General features: G+C 38.8%; 1 protein-coding gene across 1 annotated transcript; it reads left to right on the top strand.

Annotated features, from left to right (window-relative positions):
- LOC131604680 (uncharacterized) lies at positions 1 to 846 on the top strand. Its single transcript, XM_058877105.1, has 2 exons — positions 1 to 206; positions 321 to 846. Exons 1-2 carry the CDS (start codon positions 1 to 3, stop codon positions 844 to 846), a joined length of 732 nt encoding a protein of 243 aa, XP_058733088.1.
- Positions 847 to 20,215: the final 19,369 nt, after the last annotated feature.

Here is a 20,215-nt window from a genome sequence, read left to right on the forward strand (position 1 = left end):
ATGGAGAACCAGGACATATCAGTACACATTGTCAGAAGCCGAAGCAAGCTAAATCTGGAGAGAAAGTGTTTTCTTTATCAGGAACTCATAATTCCAAATGCCGACATGTTGATTAAAGATATATGTTTCATTAATAGTATTCCTTTAATTACTATTGTTGATACTGGTGCTACACACTTTTTTATTGTTACTGATTGTGTGAAAAGGTTGGGCCTTGTAGTGTCCTCCATGAATAGAGAAATGGCTATCGATACTTCGGCTAAGGGATCAGTGACTACTTCTTTGGTTTGTTAGAATTGTTCTCTGTCAAATTTTTATAGATTTTTTGGTGTTAATCTTATTTGTTTGCCGCTGAGGGATCTTGATGTTATCTTGGGAATAAACTGGTTGGAGTTTAATCATGTTCATATAATTTGTTATAACAAATATGTACGGTTCGTTTTTCCTATTGAGGAAGAGGAAATGGGTTTGTTATCTGCTAGGAAGATGGAAGAGGTCTTGCAGGACGAGGCTCAGGTGTTTGCGTTGTTTGCATATTTATCTGCTGAAAGTCAAGCTGTAATTGATGAATTTTCGATAGTGCATGATTTTCTAGATGTGTTTCTAGATGATGTTTCAGATGTGCCGCCAAAGCGAGAGGTGGAGTTCTTTATTGATCTTGTCCCTGGTACCAGACATGTTTCTATGGTACCATACATGATGTCGACGTCAGAATTCGAAGAGTTGAGAAAGAAATTAGAGGATTTGTTGGAAAATAAATTTGTGAGACCAAGTGTGTCACCTTGTGGAGCTCCGATGTTGTTGGTAAAGAAAGATGGTAGTATGAGGTTGTGTGTGGATTATTGATAACTGAATAAAGTAACTGATAAGTGGTTTTCACACGTATTTTTAGCGTTGTTTTTAGTTATCTTTAAGTTATTTTATTTAGTGTTTTATTTCGTTATTCGTCATTTTATGCTTTGGTTGTGTGTTATAGTGTTTGTAGGCTCAGGTAAATGAACTAGGAGAAAGCGAGGCGGAAAAGTGAATAAACTGGCAAAACGTGTTCCCATACGCGTGTGGAAGAAAAAAATGCAATCAGCTTCCAAAACGCGTCCCCACACGCGTTTGGAAGTGAAAAGTGCCATCTGCTGCCCAGACGCGTCCCGGGACGCGTCCCGTTTGCCCAAACGCACTCCCACACGCGTCCCAGGAGAAAGAAATACAAAGGAAAAATGCCTGTCTGCCCAAACGCGTCCCGTCTGCCCAAACGCGTCCCCACACGCGTTTACACGTACTGTCATGGGCCGTTTGGTCTGAAAAGCCCAGAAACGTTGGAATAAAAGGAAAAAACGCGTTGGGACAAGGGTGGGACAATTTTGGGTGCGAAAATACACTGTGAAAGGCTGGAGAACTCAGATCTGATGCAAGGATTGAAGAATTCTATGAGCTTTTGCAATTGAAGATTGGATTTCCTTCATTTATCTGTAATGTCTACAATTAACACTATATTTTCTGTTTTTATTATGAGTAGCTAAACCCCCCAATGCTAGGGGGGTGACCCTGATTTTGATCTGTAATGAATAAATTTATATTTTTGCAATGATAATTTGATTTGTTCTATATTTATTTGTTCTCTTGCTGTTATAATGCTTTTCTGTCGGACAAATGGAAATTGATTATGTGTGATACAATTAAACCGGACCAGCTGTTGTTCATGATCTGTCTGAGAACATATTTTAGTAGATATTACCTAGGACTAGGAATACCCTTTAATAATCAGATTATTCTTGATATAGGAAAGCTTAATGTCAGCCGTGATTTCGATGGACATAGTGATTAGGTTGAGGATTAAAGAATTATTACCTGAGGACTTGGGAATAATAAACCTTAAGAACTGATAATCAATTAGGCAAACCATTGTTGCAAGATATAGTTATATTTGTTGCATGATCAAATCATTCACCATCCCTAGCATTCTACTCATCTCTGTTCATCGTTCTATAATTATGTATATTTACTTTATTTGCAAAACCAACCAAAACCCCTTTTGAACTTTTGTTTAATTGAAATACTGATAAAACTCTGTATCGTCAAGCAGTCCTTGAGATTCGACATTCTGGGAATTTCCCCTTTATTACTACAGAGGAAAAATAGTACACTTGCTATTTTACCGATCAAGTTTTTGGCGCCGTTGCCGGGGACTGCCAAAGAGTATAGAGTTTTATATTTATTTCAATTAGAATTTTGTTGCTCTGCGACTAAAATTTCTTTTTCTACATTTTTTTATTTATTTTATTTATTTGTTCCAAACGCTAACGTTTATCTAATTTGTGTATGCGAGGTAAGGCCTCAGCTGAATTTATTTTTGACGCAGAAATTGAAAGAACTTTGCATACAAGGCGTCAGCAAGCTCGGTTGGCTAAACTGGGATCCGAGGAAGAAGAGTTACAGTTCATTGTGGTTCAGACACCGAAAGTGAAGAAGAAGTTATGGGCGAGAATCCACCTCCACCTGAGAGACTTCTCGGAGATTATGGTGTTGCGAACACACCGGGTGGTAGACTCATAATTGTCAACCAACCGGTAAATGCAGCAAATTTTCAATTGCATCCGAGCACAATAAATCAGCTGGAAAGAAAACCTTTCACCGGAAAGGTTAATGAAGATGCAAACAAGCACCTACAGAGATTTCTGACCATGAGCACAACTCTAAAAATTGAAGGGCATACAGAAGAAGCGAAGAAGCTGAGAATGTTCCCGTTCACATTAGCCGAAGAAGCAGAAGAGTGGTTCTATTTTCTTCCAGCAGGCAGTATCACATCATGGGAAGAGATGGAGAAGGCTTTCTTGAATGAGTACTTCCCATCCTCGGTCTTTATAAGAAAGAGGTATGATATTTTGAACTTCAAGCAGAAGGAGGGTGAGCCCTTAGGAGATGCTTACAAAAGATTCAAAAGAATTCTAGTAGCATGTCCCACTCATAATATGGACAAGACTGAACAGATGCAAGTATTTTTCAATGGGCTCAGAATGAAAACAAAGCAATTGATTGATACAGCAGCTGGAGGCTCAACAAATTTCACAACAGCCTCCGGCATCACAAAAATCATTGAAGCAATAGCTGCAAATGAGCATTTGGAGCTGTATGATAGGTGTACGAGCAAACCTGAAGGAGTAATTGATCTGAAGTTAGAAACCAACAAAATTCGGGTCGAAGATGCAATAGCGGCTGAAGTTGAAAAAAGATTGAAGGCTATGAATATAGGTACACAACAGGTGGCTCAAGTGCAACAAGCTCAACCTGTAATCTGTGAAATTTGCAATGGTCCTCATCAAACTGTTTGTTGTGTTTCTACTCCCAAGCAAATTGAATAAATCAAATTCTTGAGGCAAAATAATCCATATTCTAACACCTATAATCCTGGGTGGAAGAATCATCCAAACTTCGCTTGGAAAGATCAACAACAACAACAACAAGACCCTCAGAAGGCGGAGTGGGAAGTAGCTATCGAGAGATTGGCTGGACAATGCTCTCAGTTTCAAGAAGAGACAAGAAACAACCGTAGGAACACCACAGCTTCAATCAAAAATCTAGAAGTTCAGGTGGGTCAAATAGCACAACACCTCACTCTACAGGCACAAGGTAACTTTCCGAGTTCAACTGTGAAAAATCCGAAAGACCAAGAGAAGATTAATGTAGTTACAACAAGGAGCAAAAGAGTGGCTGAATCTGAAAAAGAAAAAGAGGAAATAGATGACCCTATGGTAATAGAGGTGAATTTGGAAATAAGAGAGAATCCGAAAGAACCAGAAGTTGTGACACCACCGGTTAAACCAGTTGAAGAAAAACATAAGAAAGATGCTGAACCGGTGATCAAACTACCTTTCCCTTCCAGAGTGACAAAGAAGAATTCAAAAGAGAAAGACTTTAAGAAGTTTACTGCATTGTTCAAAAGGCTAGAGGTGAATTTACCCTTCTTCGAAGCACTTGAGCACATGCCATTGTATAAGAAATTTCTGAAGGAGGTAATGACAAAGAAGAGATCAGTGGAAGGAGAATCAAAAATTGCAACTGAGAAGTGTGGAATAGTCTCGTCAGCAAGAAAGATCCCAATAAAGAGGAAAGACCCTGGAGCGGTGGTGATACCATGCACTATAAATAATACAACATTTAAAAAGGTACTCCTCGATTCTGGTTCTAGTGTGAGTTTAATGCCTTTGTCCATTTTCAAAAAGCTTGAATTGGAAAAGATTAGTGACAGTAAGACACAGTTAAGGTTCCTGATCACACCATTAAGAAATCATACGGGGTAGCTGAAGATGTACTAGTGGAAGTTGATAAGTTTGTATTCCCTGTTGACTTCCACATCATGGACATTCCGGAAGACAAAGAAACTCCTATCCTTCTTGGGAGGCCATTTTGTCGACAGGCCGCTGCAACCTCAATATTGAAAAAGGGACACTAACGCTGAGATCTTTTGATGAAGAAGTAAACTTGAAGATGTTAGGAGTTAAGAAACATAGGGCGGTTGTAAATGATCAAACTTCTGGTGGTATGACAGAAAGTGAGAAAAAAGACAAAAGGCCTGAGCAGCACCAAGAAAAAGTTTCAAGCATAGCTTCTCGGGTGGAAACAACTCAAGGAGCTATCAAAAGTCCTAAAAAGAATAAAAAAGTCGAGAAGAATGTGGAAAGTGAATTGAAGAGAAAAGTTGTCCATGGCTTTCATCTTCATGAGTTTTTGGTTGCGGAGGTGAAAAGCAACCAGGTGTGGAATAGAAAATACCCTCCATAATAAAGGGTGATGGAACGTCGAGCCATGCGACGTTAAACGAAGCGCTTCGTGGGAGGCAACCCACACTTTTAATAATTACTTTGTCTTTTTGTTTATTTTATTTCAGGAAATAAAAGGGGCATTTCAAGTGGAAGCTTTGGAGTGCATTACCCTCTTTGAGTCACCTCTCTCGGGCTTGTTCTAAAACATTGAGGCCAATGTTTCGTTCAAGTTTGGGGGAGGTTTTACTCCTTGATTTTTAATTTATATTGCTGCTATAATATGTGTAAGACCTACAGAATCATATTTGTCCCAAATTTTGACCGTAATTTTTATTTTTGAAGAAGTTTTTATCTTAAAGAGCGATCGGGAATAGTATATAGAGATGAAGGGAGGATTGTTTGAGGACAGGAAGTTCGGAATAATGTGACAAGAAGAGGTTTGTTTAAACACCCTTGGTTCCCTAAAAGAAATACGAGTCCAACATGTAGATTTGCACCATAGTACTTGTATCCTGAGAAGTACTCCTCGCGTAGTTTATTGATACAGTCTGGCATAATTCAGATTCACATGCATGATGATTGGTTGAGAAAAAAAAGGGATATAAAGTTGGCACCAAATGATGAAAAGGCGGTAAAAGGAAACCGACTCGCTAAGTTGGGTAACCCTCACCCAGTTATTCAGCCCGAAGGAGGTTGATCCCTAAACGTCGTCCTAAAGGACAATATATAACTGCGAAGTTTGAAAATTTCATCGGTGTTTGAAAAGTAGCAAATGCTGCTCGTTTGGTGCCAGAAAAAGAAAATATAAAGCCTTGATCCGTCTCATGCATGTGATGATTATTATAAGAATAGTAGTGCCTTAATGTGATTGTCCGAATGAAAGAGGAGAAAAATCAGAAAGAGACTTAAGTGCAAAGCATAGTTGGAGAGGTATCTGAAAGGGGAGCTTAAGGTTTAAAGTGGTAGCAGAAACTCGTCGCTTCATGTGAATGTCGGACCAACTGTTTCTTGATCAATACAACCAGATATCTCACGTATGAATACCAGTGTGCCTTGAAGGTTATTAACTCTTGTAATTGTCGCTTGAGGTCAAGCAACAGTTTAAGTTTGGGGGAGTTTGATCAGTGGTTTTCACACGTATTTTTACCGTTGTTTTTAGTTATCTTTAAGTTATTTTATTAAGTGTTTTATTTCGTTATTCGTCATTTTATGCTTTGGTTGTGTGTTATAGTGTTTGTAGGCTCAGGTAAATGAAATAGGAGAAAGCGAGGCGGAAAAGTGAAAAATTGAAGAAAAGTGAATAAACTGGCAAAACGCGTTCCCAGACGCGTGTGGAAGAAGAAAAATGCAATCAGCTTCCAAAACGCGTCCCCACACGCGTTTGGAAGTGAAAAGTGCCATCTGCTGCCCAGACGCGTCCCGGGACGCGTCCCGTTTTCCCAAACGCACTCCCACACGCGTCCCAGGAGAAAGAAATACAAAGGAAAAATGTCTGTCTGCCCAAACGCGTGCCCACACGCGTTTGCACGTACTGTCATGGGCCGTTTGGTCTGAAAAGCCCAGAAACGCTAGAATAAAAGGAGAAAAACGCGTTGGGACAAGGGTGGGACAGTTTTGGGTGCGAAAATACACTGTGAAAGGCTGGAGAACTCTGATCTGATGTAAGGATTGAAGAATTCTATGAGCTTTTGCCATTGAAGATTGGATTTCCTTCATTTATCTGTAATGTCTACAATTAACACTATATTTTCTGTTTTTATTATGAGTAGCTAAACCCCCCAATGCTAGGGGGGTGACCCTGATTTTGATCTGTAATGAATAAATTTATATTTTTGCAATGATAATTTGGTTTGTTCTATATTGATTTGTTCTCTTGCTGTTATAATGCTTTTCTGTCGGACAAACGGAAATTGATTTTGTGTGATACAATTAAGCCTGACCAGCTGTTGTTCATGATCTGTCTGAGAACATATTTTAGTAGATATTACCTAGGACTAGGAATACCCTTTAATAATCAGAATATTCTTGATATTGGAAAGCCTAATGTCAGCCGTGATTTCTATGGACATAGTGATTAGGTTGAGGATTAAAGAATTATTACCCGAGGACTTGGGAATAATAAACCTTAAGAACTGATAATCAATTAGGCAAACCATTGTTGCAAGATATAGTTATATTTTTTGCATGATCAAATCATTCACCATCCCTAGCATTCTACTCATCTCTGTTCATCGTTCTATTATTCAGTATATTTACTTTATTTGCAAAACCAACCAAAACCCCTTTTGAACTTTTGTTTAATTGAAATACTGATAAAACTCTGTATCGTTAAGCAGTCCTTGAGATTTGACATTCGGGGAATTTCCCCTTTATTACTATAGAGGCAAAATAGTACACTTGCTATTTTACCGATCAATAACCATCAAGAATAAGTATCCACTTATGAGAATAGATTATTTGATAAACCAATTTGTAGGTGCAAGTGTTTTTAGCAAGATTGACTTAAGGTCGGGATATATTTAGATTAAGGTGAGGGATGAGGATATTTAGAAGACGACTTTTAGAACTCGGTATGGACACTACAAATATTTGATGATGACGTTCGAGGTTTCTAACGCACCTGGAGGGTTTATGGAATATATGAATCATATATTTCATACTTACCTGGATCAGTTTGTGGTAGTTTTCATTGATGATATTTTGATCTATTCCAAGTATGAGGAAGAGCATGTCGAGCATTTATGAATTGTGCTGCAAATGTTAAAAGAGAAGAAGTTATATGCAAAGTTGTCAAAGTTTGAGTTCTGATCGCAAGAAGGTAGTTTTCTTGGACATGTTGTAGAGGTAAAAAATACTTGACGTGTTCACACACTTGAAATACAACAGAGTCGCCACCGAACTTTATTTATTCCAAGAAGGAAAGGGAAAATATCGATAAAACCCACAAATAAAAAGGAAATGGATAAGATGGTCATCGCAACCAAATTAGGGTTCGGGAGTCGGTTAAGCATGGGGAAGGTGTTAGCACCCATCACCTCTATCGTACTCAATGGGACCCATTTAGTTAGTTTCGTGTTTGAGTGTTAGCGTGATGTTTGCGTTCTTTAGCTTATTAATCGAGAAAAGATAAAAGAAAGAATTTTTAGGTTTTTTATTATTATGAAGGAAAAGAAAAGATTTTTTATTATTATGCTCTCTAAGACATTTGTATCTTGTGCCTACATATTCCCTCGTGCAATGGGAAAGTCAGAGCAATCGTAGTTTGGGCGAATAACCACGAAAGTTTGTTAGTTGATTTTAGCGAGAGGTACTCGATCGCTTTCAAATGGAAAACAATACTACGCGCACATGGATATGAGATCACTACAAGAATGAATAACTAAATCAAGAGTAAGACGAGATTTTGGCCATCATCGCATTCGAGTGGAAGATATTCGATCTTCACATGTGGAAGTATGTTCGCATATGAAGTTGACAGTTGACTAAGTGTCTCGTTTATGAAAAGAGGTTTTGATATGAAAAGGGCCATTGAGATTGTTTTTTAAAGGGATGTTTAGTGAACATTTTGAGCATAGGAGTGCACCTAGCATGTTATTCACCCAAGATATTCAAAAGGATGCGAGCCCAATTGTCACTTGTTATCCACATTGGTGAAAGAGGATGTGCGGACGTTTAGTAAAGGATTAACATAGGAGTTCTCCTATCGCGTCTTTACCCAAGGTATTCAAAAGGATGCGAGTCCAATTGTCACTTGTTGTCCTTATTTAATGAAAATGATATTTGCGGACTTTTAGTAAAGGTTTGATCATAGGTGTGCACCTAGCGCCTCTTTCCCAAGGTATTCAAAAGGAAGCGAGTCCAATTTGTGCTTGCTTAATTAATGTGTTTTAATTCAAAAGATCAAAGATATTCAAGAGGTGTACTCCTCTTGTCACTTGATCTCTTGATTCAATTAAGAAAGGTTTTAAAAAATATTTTGTTTAATGTGTTTTGATCCAAAAGAATCGAGTTATTCAAGAGGTGTTCACCAATTGTCACTCGATCTTTTGATTTAAGAAAAAAGGTTTTTGAAAAGAAGAAACTCGACGTTGGATCGAGAAATTATTGAATGAAAATTATTTTTAAGGTCTATTTATTTATTTTTAATAGGATACTAATTAACTATTATAATTGAAAATTGATTCTGTTGATTAAAGAATTAATTAACTAAATTGTTAAATTAAACAAATAAACTTTAGAAAGAAATTGAATTAAGGAGAAATTGGGCCAAGGGGTGTATAACCCGCTGGAGGGTGAGGCCCACTAATGAGTTGAAAAGAACAAATTGGCCAGAAACCATGGTGAACCCTGGCCAAATCGGGTTGGTCCATGACCCAACGCAATCATCTAAAAAAAATTGGTTTATGGAACCCTAAAAAAATTTCCACGCCTTTTCTCAATTTTTTATGTGATAGATAACAAACAACAATTCTCACTCACCTCTCACTCTCTCGCAAAACATCATCCGTACATAACAAACAACGCTAGGAAAAACAAAAAAAAATTCAAAGCTCAATCTCGCTCAATCTCTCCATGGTCGCTCACGATTTTCTCTCACGACCTCTCTCGCGAATTGAAGAACAAAACATCAACAATGAAATAGAACTACAGCAATAATCAAAGCAACTGAAAACCTTATCCCAAACGAAACCCTAAATCCCCCATGATTCAAGCTATGCATCGTTTATAAGTTACATCAAACATAAGGAAAGTGTAAAAATCAACACAAGAAAGAAAGCGGAGAACGAAATCGCGAAGTTTACCAATTCTGAAATTTCCAGGTACTTGTTTTCTCGGCTCTGCTATCGGCTGTTATATTCTGTGTGATTTGCAAGTGCTGACGAAGATGTTGAAGGGAATCACGCGGGAGCTTCGTTTGTGTTGAGTTTGGTGTTTTGATCCAGTCCTCGTCGGTGTTGCGGAGTTGTTCGTCACTGAGTTGTGTTGCGGAGAATGCGTATGCGATGATATGAAGATGATGTTGAAAGATTGAATCAATGGTTGTTGATTGCAAGAAATGTAAGAGGGTTTTGATTATGAGTTTGATGTTGTGAGGTTGAGTGAAGGTTTTGGTTATGGATTTTGAGTTAAGGTTGAGTATGGTGATAATTATTGGAGGTTGTGTATGAGGTTTAAAGTTTTCTAGGCTGCGTTTTTAGAAGGTATTTAGGGGTGGCAAAACGGGCCGTCCGCCGCCCGCCCCGCCTTATGCCCGCCAAGTAAAAGGGGCATCAAAATCATGCCTGCCCCGCCAAGATGGCGGGTTGACGGGCGGCGGGTGTAGCAACCTGCCCTAAAAATTAAATCTTTTAGAGTCGCCACCTATTCTGAAGGGCGAATAGGAAACCCTACGTAGTATAGAGATCAGGGTAAGATATAGGGATGGCAATTTGGCCCATCTCCAGTGGGTACCCACGAAAAACCCCATATCGAGTAGGGTAAATACCCATTAAAATGGGTATGAGCACGGGCACGGGTAATTACCCATTAAAATATGCGGGTATGGGTGCGGGCACGGGTACCTTACTACCCAACCCGCCCCATACCCGCACTACATATTTCTATAATGTCATTTATATTATTATATAAAAATGCATGATTCTATTTTTTTAAAAAATATATCGTTATTAAATCATTACACATTTTAATAAAAGTGTTTATTTGTTTCTTAACTCAACAATAATATATATAATTTTTTTAATATTGTTAAAAAAACTTAAATTATATGATATTTTGTAATTAAACGATTTAATTTTACTATAAATGCGGGTAAACGGTACGCGTATGGGCATTGAGGTACCCACAGGGTACGGGTACGGGCATGAATATTAATACCCACACGGGTTTGGGCTCGGGTACGGGAATTTTTTTAAACTGCGGGTATGGGGACGGGTACTATAGTACCCTGCCCAAACCCTGCCCATTGCCATCCCTAGTAAGATACTATATTCAGGTCGAGGGAAGGTGTTAGGCACCCTCAACCCTTTCCTACTGGCTTTGAATCTAAGGTAAAGGTTTATGGCTAAAATATTGAGGTTTAATAGCTAAAGAATTGAATAGGGGAAATTTGAAATTTTAGGGAGGGGGACTCGCCTTGGTTATCCAAGTGCCTACGTATCTCCTTATGGAGAATCAGAGTCAACGTAGTTCGGGCACAGGGTTGTACGCCTTGAATTTGATTATGGAGGTGTTTGAAGTTGTTTTGAGGCTTTTTGAATGGCCTGTCGTAGTTTTGAATAAGGATGAAAATCCGTTGTTTGATTTGAAGTGCTTTGAATGTTTAGATTTGGGAAGTGTTTTAGGATTGGGCGTACAACCCTGATTTTAATTTGTACTATTAATCGCGATGATCAATAGGTTTGATCACCATAATTAATAGATTAATAAAAGCATTGCTAATTATTCTAATCGATTGTTTCGATTATCACTGTTAGCAAATTGATGTGTTTTAATTATTTAATTCTATCGTTATCCCTCATAATCAATAGCTTTGATTAAAAATAATAACGAATTTTAAAGGGGAAATGCTAATCATCGTAACCAATAGCTTTGGTTAAAACCGTTTAGCAGAATAACTATTATTTTAATTTATAGGATTTGATTAAATAAATTAACCGATTATTTTGGTACTTTGGCCAAATGGGATGGGGTAAACCCTAATACCTTATATCACCGTCCTAGGGTTTTTTGTGATTTTATAATTAAGATGGAATAAGATAAATTAATTGGATAATCGGGATCATCGACTAAAAAAAATAAATCTAATGCTAGTTATATTATTAATATAATTTTTAAAAATTAAATTTTGCATGTAATAAAAATAAGTAAAACAAATTACAAATATATAAACAATATAACAAATAAATAGAAAAATAGATAAAGAACCGTTGATGAGGCTCCATGGTGTGCTGCAGACAGTGTGGACATTGGATCTGCATCATTGGAGATCAGATGGTGCATGGCTGAGAGTACATGATGATCGTACGGAGATTGTATGCATCAGATCATCAAGGAAACATTTGGAAAAATTAATATGCTGGACCCAGGGATCGATCCCAGGTTCTTTGGGTAACACGCTCCTGATGCTTGCCATTGGGTTATGAATCGATTGCTGATATAAATATGTTTTAGAAAAACTAAATATAAAAACATCAACTAAATGAAAAAAGGAATCAAACTTAGTCAATTGTGGGACCCCTTCGTTCTGCGTGTAGCCAATGGAATACAGAGAGAGAGTCGGACTAAGTTGACCGGCCAATGAGATATTAGCGCGCGCAGTCCATGTTCCTTTGAATTTCAAACGAGCCAATCACACACCAGAGCTTGGAAACGTCGACGGTCAAGCTTTCTGGTGAAAACCCTTGATTCACCGGCGCCACCGTGGACGGCGGCTGCAGCCGTCTTCTCCGATCACCCCTGCAAAAAAAACGTCGCGAACACAAAAACGAAAACACCTACTCCACGTAAAAAACACCCAGGAATTCAAATCCGGACTCAAAATCTCGAATAAACTCCTGGTTTGTGCGCTTCGCAAGCCTCACGTGATTGGTGGATAACAATGGTTTTGAGCAATACATGCGTCAAACCTCCCATGCGAGGGCTTCTGGCAGTTCCAAGTTGCTAGCAGGACTCAAACAAACGATCATAAAGCGCAGAAAACAAACATATTAGGAGATTCGAACATGAGAAGGTGTACCTCGCCGGAGAATCCGAGAACGTGTATTCCTGGGGTTCAAAATCTTGGAGGAAGGCCTGGACTTATCCTTCTGATTCCCAGGAGGCTGAGTGTGACCTTAATTCCCTTTGAAGGTAGCCGAATCAAGAGGTTTTAGCTTGCCCTAGTTTAGAGATCTTTTTCTCTTATGAAACCCTAAGCCTTTGTCCAGTTTTTTTCGTCCCCCTTTTGTGTGCTGAGTATTTTAGAATATATATGAGTGTCTTTAGGGTTTAATATGGGCTTGGTCCTCTTCTTTCAAATCCCTTGGAATTTTGCATAAGTATTCATGACATTTTTCTTCTAATTTTGGCTAAAACACCTCCCCCCATGCATGAACGAAATTTGGCCTTTCTTAAGGTATTGTTTGGGCCCTTAGGTGATTAAAACAAGATCCACATAAATTAATCCATTCATTTTGATATTTTTTATAAGTTTATTTGATATTTAAATGAACAAAAATTCAAATAAATAGTAAATAAAATTATAAAAGGATGGATATGGATTTAGAGGTCTCCTATAAAGTCATGACCATGTTTGAGGTGGAAATCTTAGGCCCATTACTCAAGAAATTCAAAATTCTTCACTTAGGGTTTTATGCACATCTTAAAAATCGCCCAACTTCTAAACCATGTATCTCTTTTGTTATTTTCCCTATGACCATGTCCAAAGACTTTTTGGAAAGCTCAAAGAGTCCTCTAAATGATGCCTTTGGTTTCATCTCAGTTGAAGCTTCTATGCTCAAGTTACGAGCTTTGACCCAAAAAGGTGTTTTTGTTGACTTTTTGGAGGACCTATAATCTCTTTGACCATATCTCTTGAATGATGCATTTCCAGCCTTGGCTTGTGAGAGACAAAGTTGTAGAGAATCCAATTTCCTTCGGAATAGGCTTTGAGTGAGGAATTTCCGATAAAGTATGAGGGAGTTATGCCCAGTCAAAGTTGAGTTGACTTTCTCCTAGAGGAACCCTAATTTGAACCTTTTTGTATTTGTTCATCTCTGAGCTCCTACTGATAAATCATGATCAATCTTTGATCAAATGATTGATATACCCTCACATACTTGATATTGACCAAAAGTCTTGAAGTTTGACTGTACTTTGACTATAGTTGACTTTTAGGTCAACATAGTCGATTATTGATCATCTGAACCTTTGAATGGGAAAGTCTTGGGATTGAAGTTTGATATATGAGTGAGTGACCTGAGTAAGCCATTGAAACCTGAACCATTGAGGATGCATAGAGGAACCTTTGATTGAATATAAGAGGGCAAATTTTGGGGTATGACAGCTGCCCCTGTTCAATCTTCTTAAACCTGAAGAGTCAGATAGGCACGTCTGCCTGTTGTGATCTAAAGGTAGAAGATGATTGAACACTGAGAATACCCTAAAATTTGCATTTGCCGGGAAGGATTTTCTGCGGGAGATGAGCTTAGAGATGTTATCCAGGGTAAATACCTCTCTTTTTCTTGGATGTGAAGCAGATGCTTTTGAAAGGGACCCCTGTGTTTTGGTTGTAACACGGCCTAAAAAGGCAACCTGAATTTTGTGCAATGTTATGATGCATGCGATGCATGATGCAGTGAGTTCCTTAAAATAAATGAGAGCGATGTATGCATATGCATTATGTATGAATGAGGTGTGTTAATCGAATGATGCATGATTGTTAGTTATGTTAGTTGAAGTTAGTAACCTTGGAAAAGAAAAATAGAACTTTGTTTGTTATTGTTGAAATCTTGAAGAAGATCACTGCCGAGGGACTAACGTGATATGACATAACTTATTGCGCTCAGGGACTAACGCAATAAGTCATGGTTGGGATTGAAATTAAAATTGGAATAGAAATGAGCTTTGGTACTGACGTACCAAAGAACTCGGTGCCATATCATCGCTAAAAACTAACGTGATAAGACGTAACGCGAAGGTTACGATTTGGGTTGGAATTGAAATGGAAATTGAAATTGGAATGAGTTTTGGCTATTGCCAAAGAGCTCGGTGCCATACCACTCCCGTGATAAGACGTAACGCGAAGGTTACGATTTGGATTGAAATAGAAAGTGCCATTATCACTGCCGTGATAAGACGTAACGCGAAGGTTACGATTTGGTTTGAAATTGAAGGTGCCATTATCACTGCCGTGATAAGACGTAACGCGGGGGTCACGATTTTGGTTTGATATAGAAGGTGCCATTATCACTGCCGTGATAAGACATAACGCGAGGGTCACGATTTTGGTTTGAAATAGAAGGTGCCATTATCACTGCCGTGATAAGACGTAACGCGAAGGTTACGATTTTGTTTGAAATTGAAATTGCCATTATCACTGCCGTGATAAGACGTAACGCGAGGGTCACGATTTTGGTTTGAAATAGAAGGTGCCATTATCACTGCCGTGATAAGACGTAACGCGAAGGTTACGATTTTGTTTGAAATTGCCATTATCACTGCCGTGATAAGACGTAACGCGAGGGTTATGATTTAGTTTGAAATTGCCATTATCACTACCGTGATAAGACGTAACGCGAGAGTTACGATTTAGTTTGAAATTGCCATTATCACTGCCGTGATAAGACGTAACGCGAGGGTTACGATTTAGTTTGAAATTGCCATTATCACTGCCGTGATAAGACGTAACGCGAGGGTTACGATTTAGTTTGAAATTGCCATTATCACTGTCGTGATAAGACGTAACGCGAGGGTTACGATTTAGTTTGAAATTGCCATTATCACTGCCGTGATAAGACGTAACGCGAGGGTTACGATTTAGATTGAAGTTGCCATTATCACTGCCGTGATAAGACGTAACGCGAAGGTTACGATTTGGATTGAAATTGAAATTGCCATTATCACTGCCGTGATAAGACGTAACACGAAGGTTACGATTTGGATTGAAATTGGAATTGAAATGGAAATGGGATCTAAAAGGGTTTGGAATAGGATTGAGATAGGATTGGACTAGGATTTGAAATAGGATTTGGAAAATAGGAGTTGGGAAATTAGTTTGGAATTGGAATGGGATTTGAAATAGGATTTGGATTTTGAGGTAACGGGCAGTCGGGAACTGGCTACCAGGTGGGAACTGGGTTATGATGTAACATCCAGACGGGAACTGACTACCAATTGGATTCGATGGTTTTCCAAGACGAGAACTGGACTTTGCAAGGATTTTCTAGGACGACAACTGGACTTTGTAAGGACTTTCCAGGACGAGAACTGGACTTTGTAAGGATTTAGATTTGCAAATGAAAATTGGGCTTTTATAGTATATGAATGTACCAGATGATATGCATGGTTGGATGTTGGAGTGAAGCGACATGACTAATGATTTATGATGACTTGGATGTTTTGATATATGGGATAATGCTTATGCTCATGCTTATGTTGATTGATGTAATGAGTGGAACGAAATAATGTCTTCTATAAGACTTCCTGAAAAAGGTTTCCGGAATGGATACGAACATTTGTCTTGAAGGTCTACCTAAAGAGGTTCTTGGAAAGGATAATGGATGTCTTAGGAAAGACTACTTAGGAAGGTTCGTAGAATGTCTTAGAGAAGACTACCTGAAGAGATTCCTGAAAAGGATGCCAAATTGTTTTGAAAAAGACTACCTGGAAAGGTACTTAGAACAAGAATGTCTCGAAGAAGACTACCTGAAAAGGTGCTTAGAAGAAGATTGTCTTGAAGAAGACTACCTGAGAAGGTGCTTAGAAGAAGATTGGCTTAAAGAAGACTACCTCAAAAGGTACTTAGAAAAGGAATGTCTTGAAGAAAACTACTTAAAAAGGTACTTATAAAAAGAATGTCTTGGAGAAGACTACCCTAAAAAAGGTTCTTGGAAGTGATGATGATTGTCTTAACGAAGACTACCTAAAAAGTTTCCTAGAAAGGGTGATGAACGCCTTAGAAAAGACTACTTGAAAAGGTTCCTAGAAAGGATCGTAGGATTTGTCTTAAAGAAGACTGCCTAGAGAGGTGTGGTGTGATGTATCAGCCAATGTATGTAATGCATGATTTAGATGTGTTTGCATGATGCCTCAATGATAGGTTGTTTGATAACCAAGAGCGTATATAGCTCGCTACAGTTGTAAGGTTGTTGGATGCTAGCGCGATTTCCCACTACCTGCTTTTGAACTTTGAAGATCGTAGTTAGGAGAAAGATTGATTCGAAGTTGTAAAGTGTGAAGACGCCTTTTCCTTTTATTGTGCGTCTTATGGATTTGATATCCATTGCCCCAGTATTTTTGTGGAAAATAGGATGCTTATGAGGGAAGTGCCCCAGGAAATAGCCTTGTCATATGCTTCGACGTTTAGATTGAAGGGTGTGCCTCTGACTTGCCAGATATGGAGGGTTATCCATGGTTTTCTATCCGTTTTGAATTTATCCCATGCTTGACATGCCCCTGATTGAGATTGCTTCGAGATGTGACCCAAGTCAATTGAACCTTAGGAAGAATGCCCCTAGTTAATAGGATGTTTGATTGTATGCCCCTGTTTAGGAAAACCCTCTGGACGTGGTTTCCCCATTCAAGAGTCTTTATCAGAAATGATCGCCTTTGTGCTAAGTGTATATTCGTGGATGGCGTTGTACCCTTTGAGAAGTAACTCTAATGTGATGCGAATGCAAGTTTTGAAATTGAAGGAGTGGATGATTATAAATGAATGCTTGAAGAAGCGCAATGGTTAAAAGTAGTTTTAACAAACCTTAGGAGTCAGTATAACAAATCCTACTTAATATGCTTTCGTAGTTGACCTTGCCTCAATTAGGACTTTTGAATGTTGTAACTTGGCTTGGTTCATGGTTTAAGAAACAATGGATATAAGGCTCAGAATTTATATACCCACCCATTTCTCCTTGATGTTCTCCAAGTCCTAAAAATTCGCCTAATCCAATGGACGTGCTTTGTTTGTAAGAGAATCGTTTCAGTTTTAATGTTGAGCAGAAGCCTTAGTAGGGATCCAAGCACCGATGAAAAATGTTGTAAAGACCCAAGCATTGATGTGAAGCTTTGATGGTTTAGCAATCACAAGACTATCCTTTGTATTTCGCTTTTATCCCTTATTTTTGCATGAATCAATTCCTTTGAGTGTGATCCATCGGGATGCCCTAATTTTTGCCTAAGTCATTTTCCTAAGATTTTTCATTTTGACTTAGCGGGCGTTTTTCTTTTGAATGCTCTTTTGATATTTGATCCTTGTATGTTGAATATTGAATATTGTGACTGCCATGTTGGTTTTTGATTTGTAAGCTTCGAATTTGATACTTCCTTGATCTTGAATGATGTATTGAGGAAAAATATGTTGTGAATGTCATCTCCATTGCTCCCTCAATCTTGGATGAACGCTAGGAAGAAAATATGCTTGAACCTTTGCTTGAATTGATTGATTCTCTTGACAACCAATATACACCATTGAATTAATCGAAATCTACCCTGCCCCTGGTTAAAATCAAGGTTTAATTGAAAAAGTAGAAACAAACTTCAACTCCTGGCTCGAGGGGGTAACGAGGGATTAACATCCTTATGTCTCCACTGTTTGGGAATTGAAACAATGCCTGTACATCCTCGGTTCGGTCTTACTTCGAAAGCATATGTTTAGCGAGACTTAGTTATTTGTATTCGTCATTCTCCCTCAAGTTTGTTAATAATTGAAAGTTGAAATTGAAATGGAATAGAGGGGTGCGAGTAGAAAATTGTAGTAGTGAGCGAATGAAGCGAATGAATTGATTTCAAACATGCATGATTATTTTATTGAATTACTGTTTGAAAGATACAACGTTTTATAGCATTTTGTGATCGTAGGAGTTACAACTTCAAGGATAGACCTATTAATCCTGAGGGCAATCTCCTTTGTAAGTCTGTTGACCATATCATACTCCTTAGTTCGTGGAATTGTAGGAGTGAGGGGTAATCTCGAATTCTCCTTGGGCACGTCGAATCTGTCGGGAATGAATTTTAGCGGTGGGTTTTCGTCGTATCGGAACTTCACGAGTTTCCTTTGACTTAACCTCTTTTGCTTTTTCCTAAGGATAGTATCACACCATTTGCAATCTTCAGAGTTTGTAGATTGATATAGAAAACACATGACCTTTTTGCCCCTTGGTGGGGAGTTAACATATGTCGCTTTCCCTCCATCGTAGTTAAGCATCTTCGTTCAGGGTGTTGCCCTAGTTGGACTAACCCTTGCCCCCAGGTTATCGTAGAGCGTCCTTGTAACTTTGATATGTTCTAAGATGAACCCCTTTATGACTAGATACCTCTTAAGTGTATCTATGAGGGAACTCCTTTGTTGAACTAATCCTTGCTCGATGATAACCTTTGATGTATTTATGATCCTGTTACGACAAGGCATGGACATGCGGCTGGCACGGTGATAGCTTATCTTCCTTTCTCCATAGTTTATGATCCTTTTATTTTTCTCCATGAGTTTCAGGAAACCGGCTAGCACGGTGAGTATGGATGCGGGTGAAGATGGAAATGCAAATGTGTATGTAAATGTATGAATGCCTGAAAATGCGAATGCACGCGTATGCAAAGGACTCCTTTATTTTTTGTATATTATGAATCCTTATATGTAATGCAATGCAGACGTGCGACAAATATAATCCTAAGGATAACCTATGCGGATTTAGGGATGGCATTAGACTCTAATGAAACATTTGCGAGCTAGATATTATGACACGTTAATGGGAATAGATTAGGAAGTGCGTGGGAAGTAGCAGCTGATGACCGTTCAAGACGGTCACCAAGTCTCATGACCTTCGAGAGGTCGTTCGACGTGTACTTACAAAACTGTCCCTCGTGGGAAGGTTCTCTATGTGGAACACATCCTATCTAAGGACGATATCAGACAAAGTGAAATCCCTACGGGCTAGGGATTGAAGGCGCATAAATGGAAATCCGCACCCTACAAGTTAGAGGGTGCGCGGGAATAAACACGGGTTGACCGTTCTAGACAGTTACCATCACTCATGGCCATCGTGAAGCCAATCGACGTGCGTTAATGAGGATGTCCTTCAGGAGAAGGACACGTTATTGTAGAAACACATGAACATGAAAGAAAATCCCCACAGGCTAGGGAGTTCGTGGGAGCAAGCATAGAGTGATTGTTCGAGACAGTCACTATATCTCATGGCCATCGAGAGACCAATTGACGTATGCTAACGGAGATATCCTTTGTGGGAAGGACGCGTAGTTGTAAAAATATAAGGCTATAAAAATAAAATCTCTACAGGTTAGGGAATGCATAGAAGGTGATGTCCTTCGTGGGAAAGACGTGTTCTTAGAAATTAGAGCCCTTACAGGCTAGGGACTACGTAGGGATACCTGCAAAATTGAAACGCATAGATATTTGCAAACATATAATGAGCACAGAAGCACAAAAGTCCTAAGTTCATAGGTTCGACGTAGTGGCTCTAGGGAGCCTACCTTTTTATGGGTATGTTCTAGAAGGTCTCATGGGATCGTTCGTAGCCGCCGAGACTTTTTATCTCTTTGGATTTTAGAACAACTCATTTATCCATGAGGTTCGAGTTTTAGGGGTAGGTTCCCAGAGAGATCAGCCAAATACCAAGTCCAGCCCTCAACAAGGTCGAGCCTCGTATCAGACCTTTCCGAATATTCAACCCACTCTGAGTGGAATTATAATAAGACTCGTAGGCGATGTAATTCCCCTATGGTCATTATTATAATTCCCACGCTTAGGTTTA

Source organism: Vicia villosa, linkage group LG5 (genome assembly GCF_029867415.1).
Source record: "Vicia villosa cultivar HV-30 ecotype Madison, WI linkage group LG5, Vvil1.0, whole genome shotgun sequence".
NCBI classification, from domain to species: domain Eukaryota; kingdom Viridiplantae; phylum Streptophyta; class Magnoliopsida; order Fabales; family Fabaceae; genus Vicia; species Vicia villosa.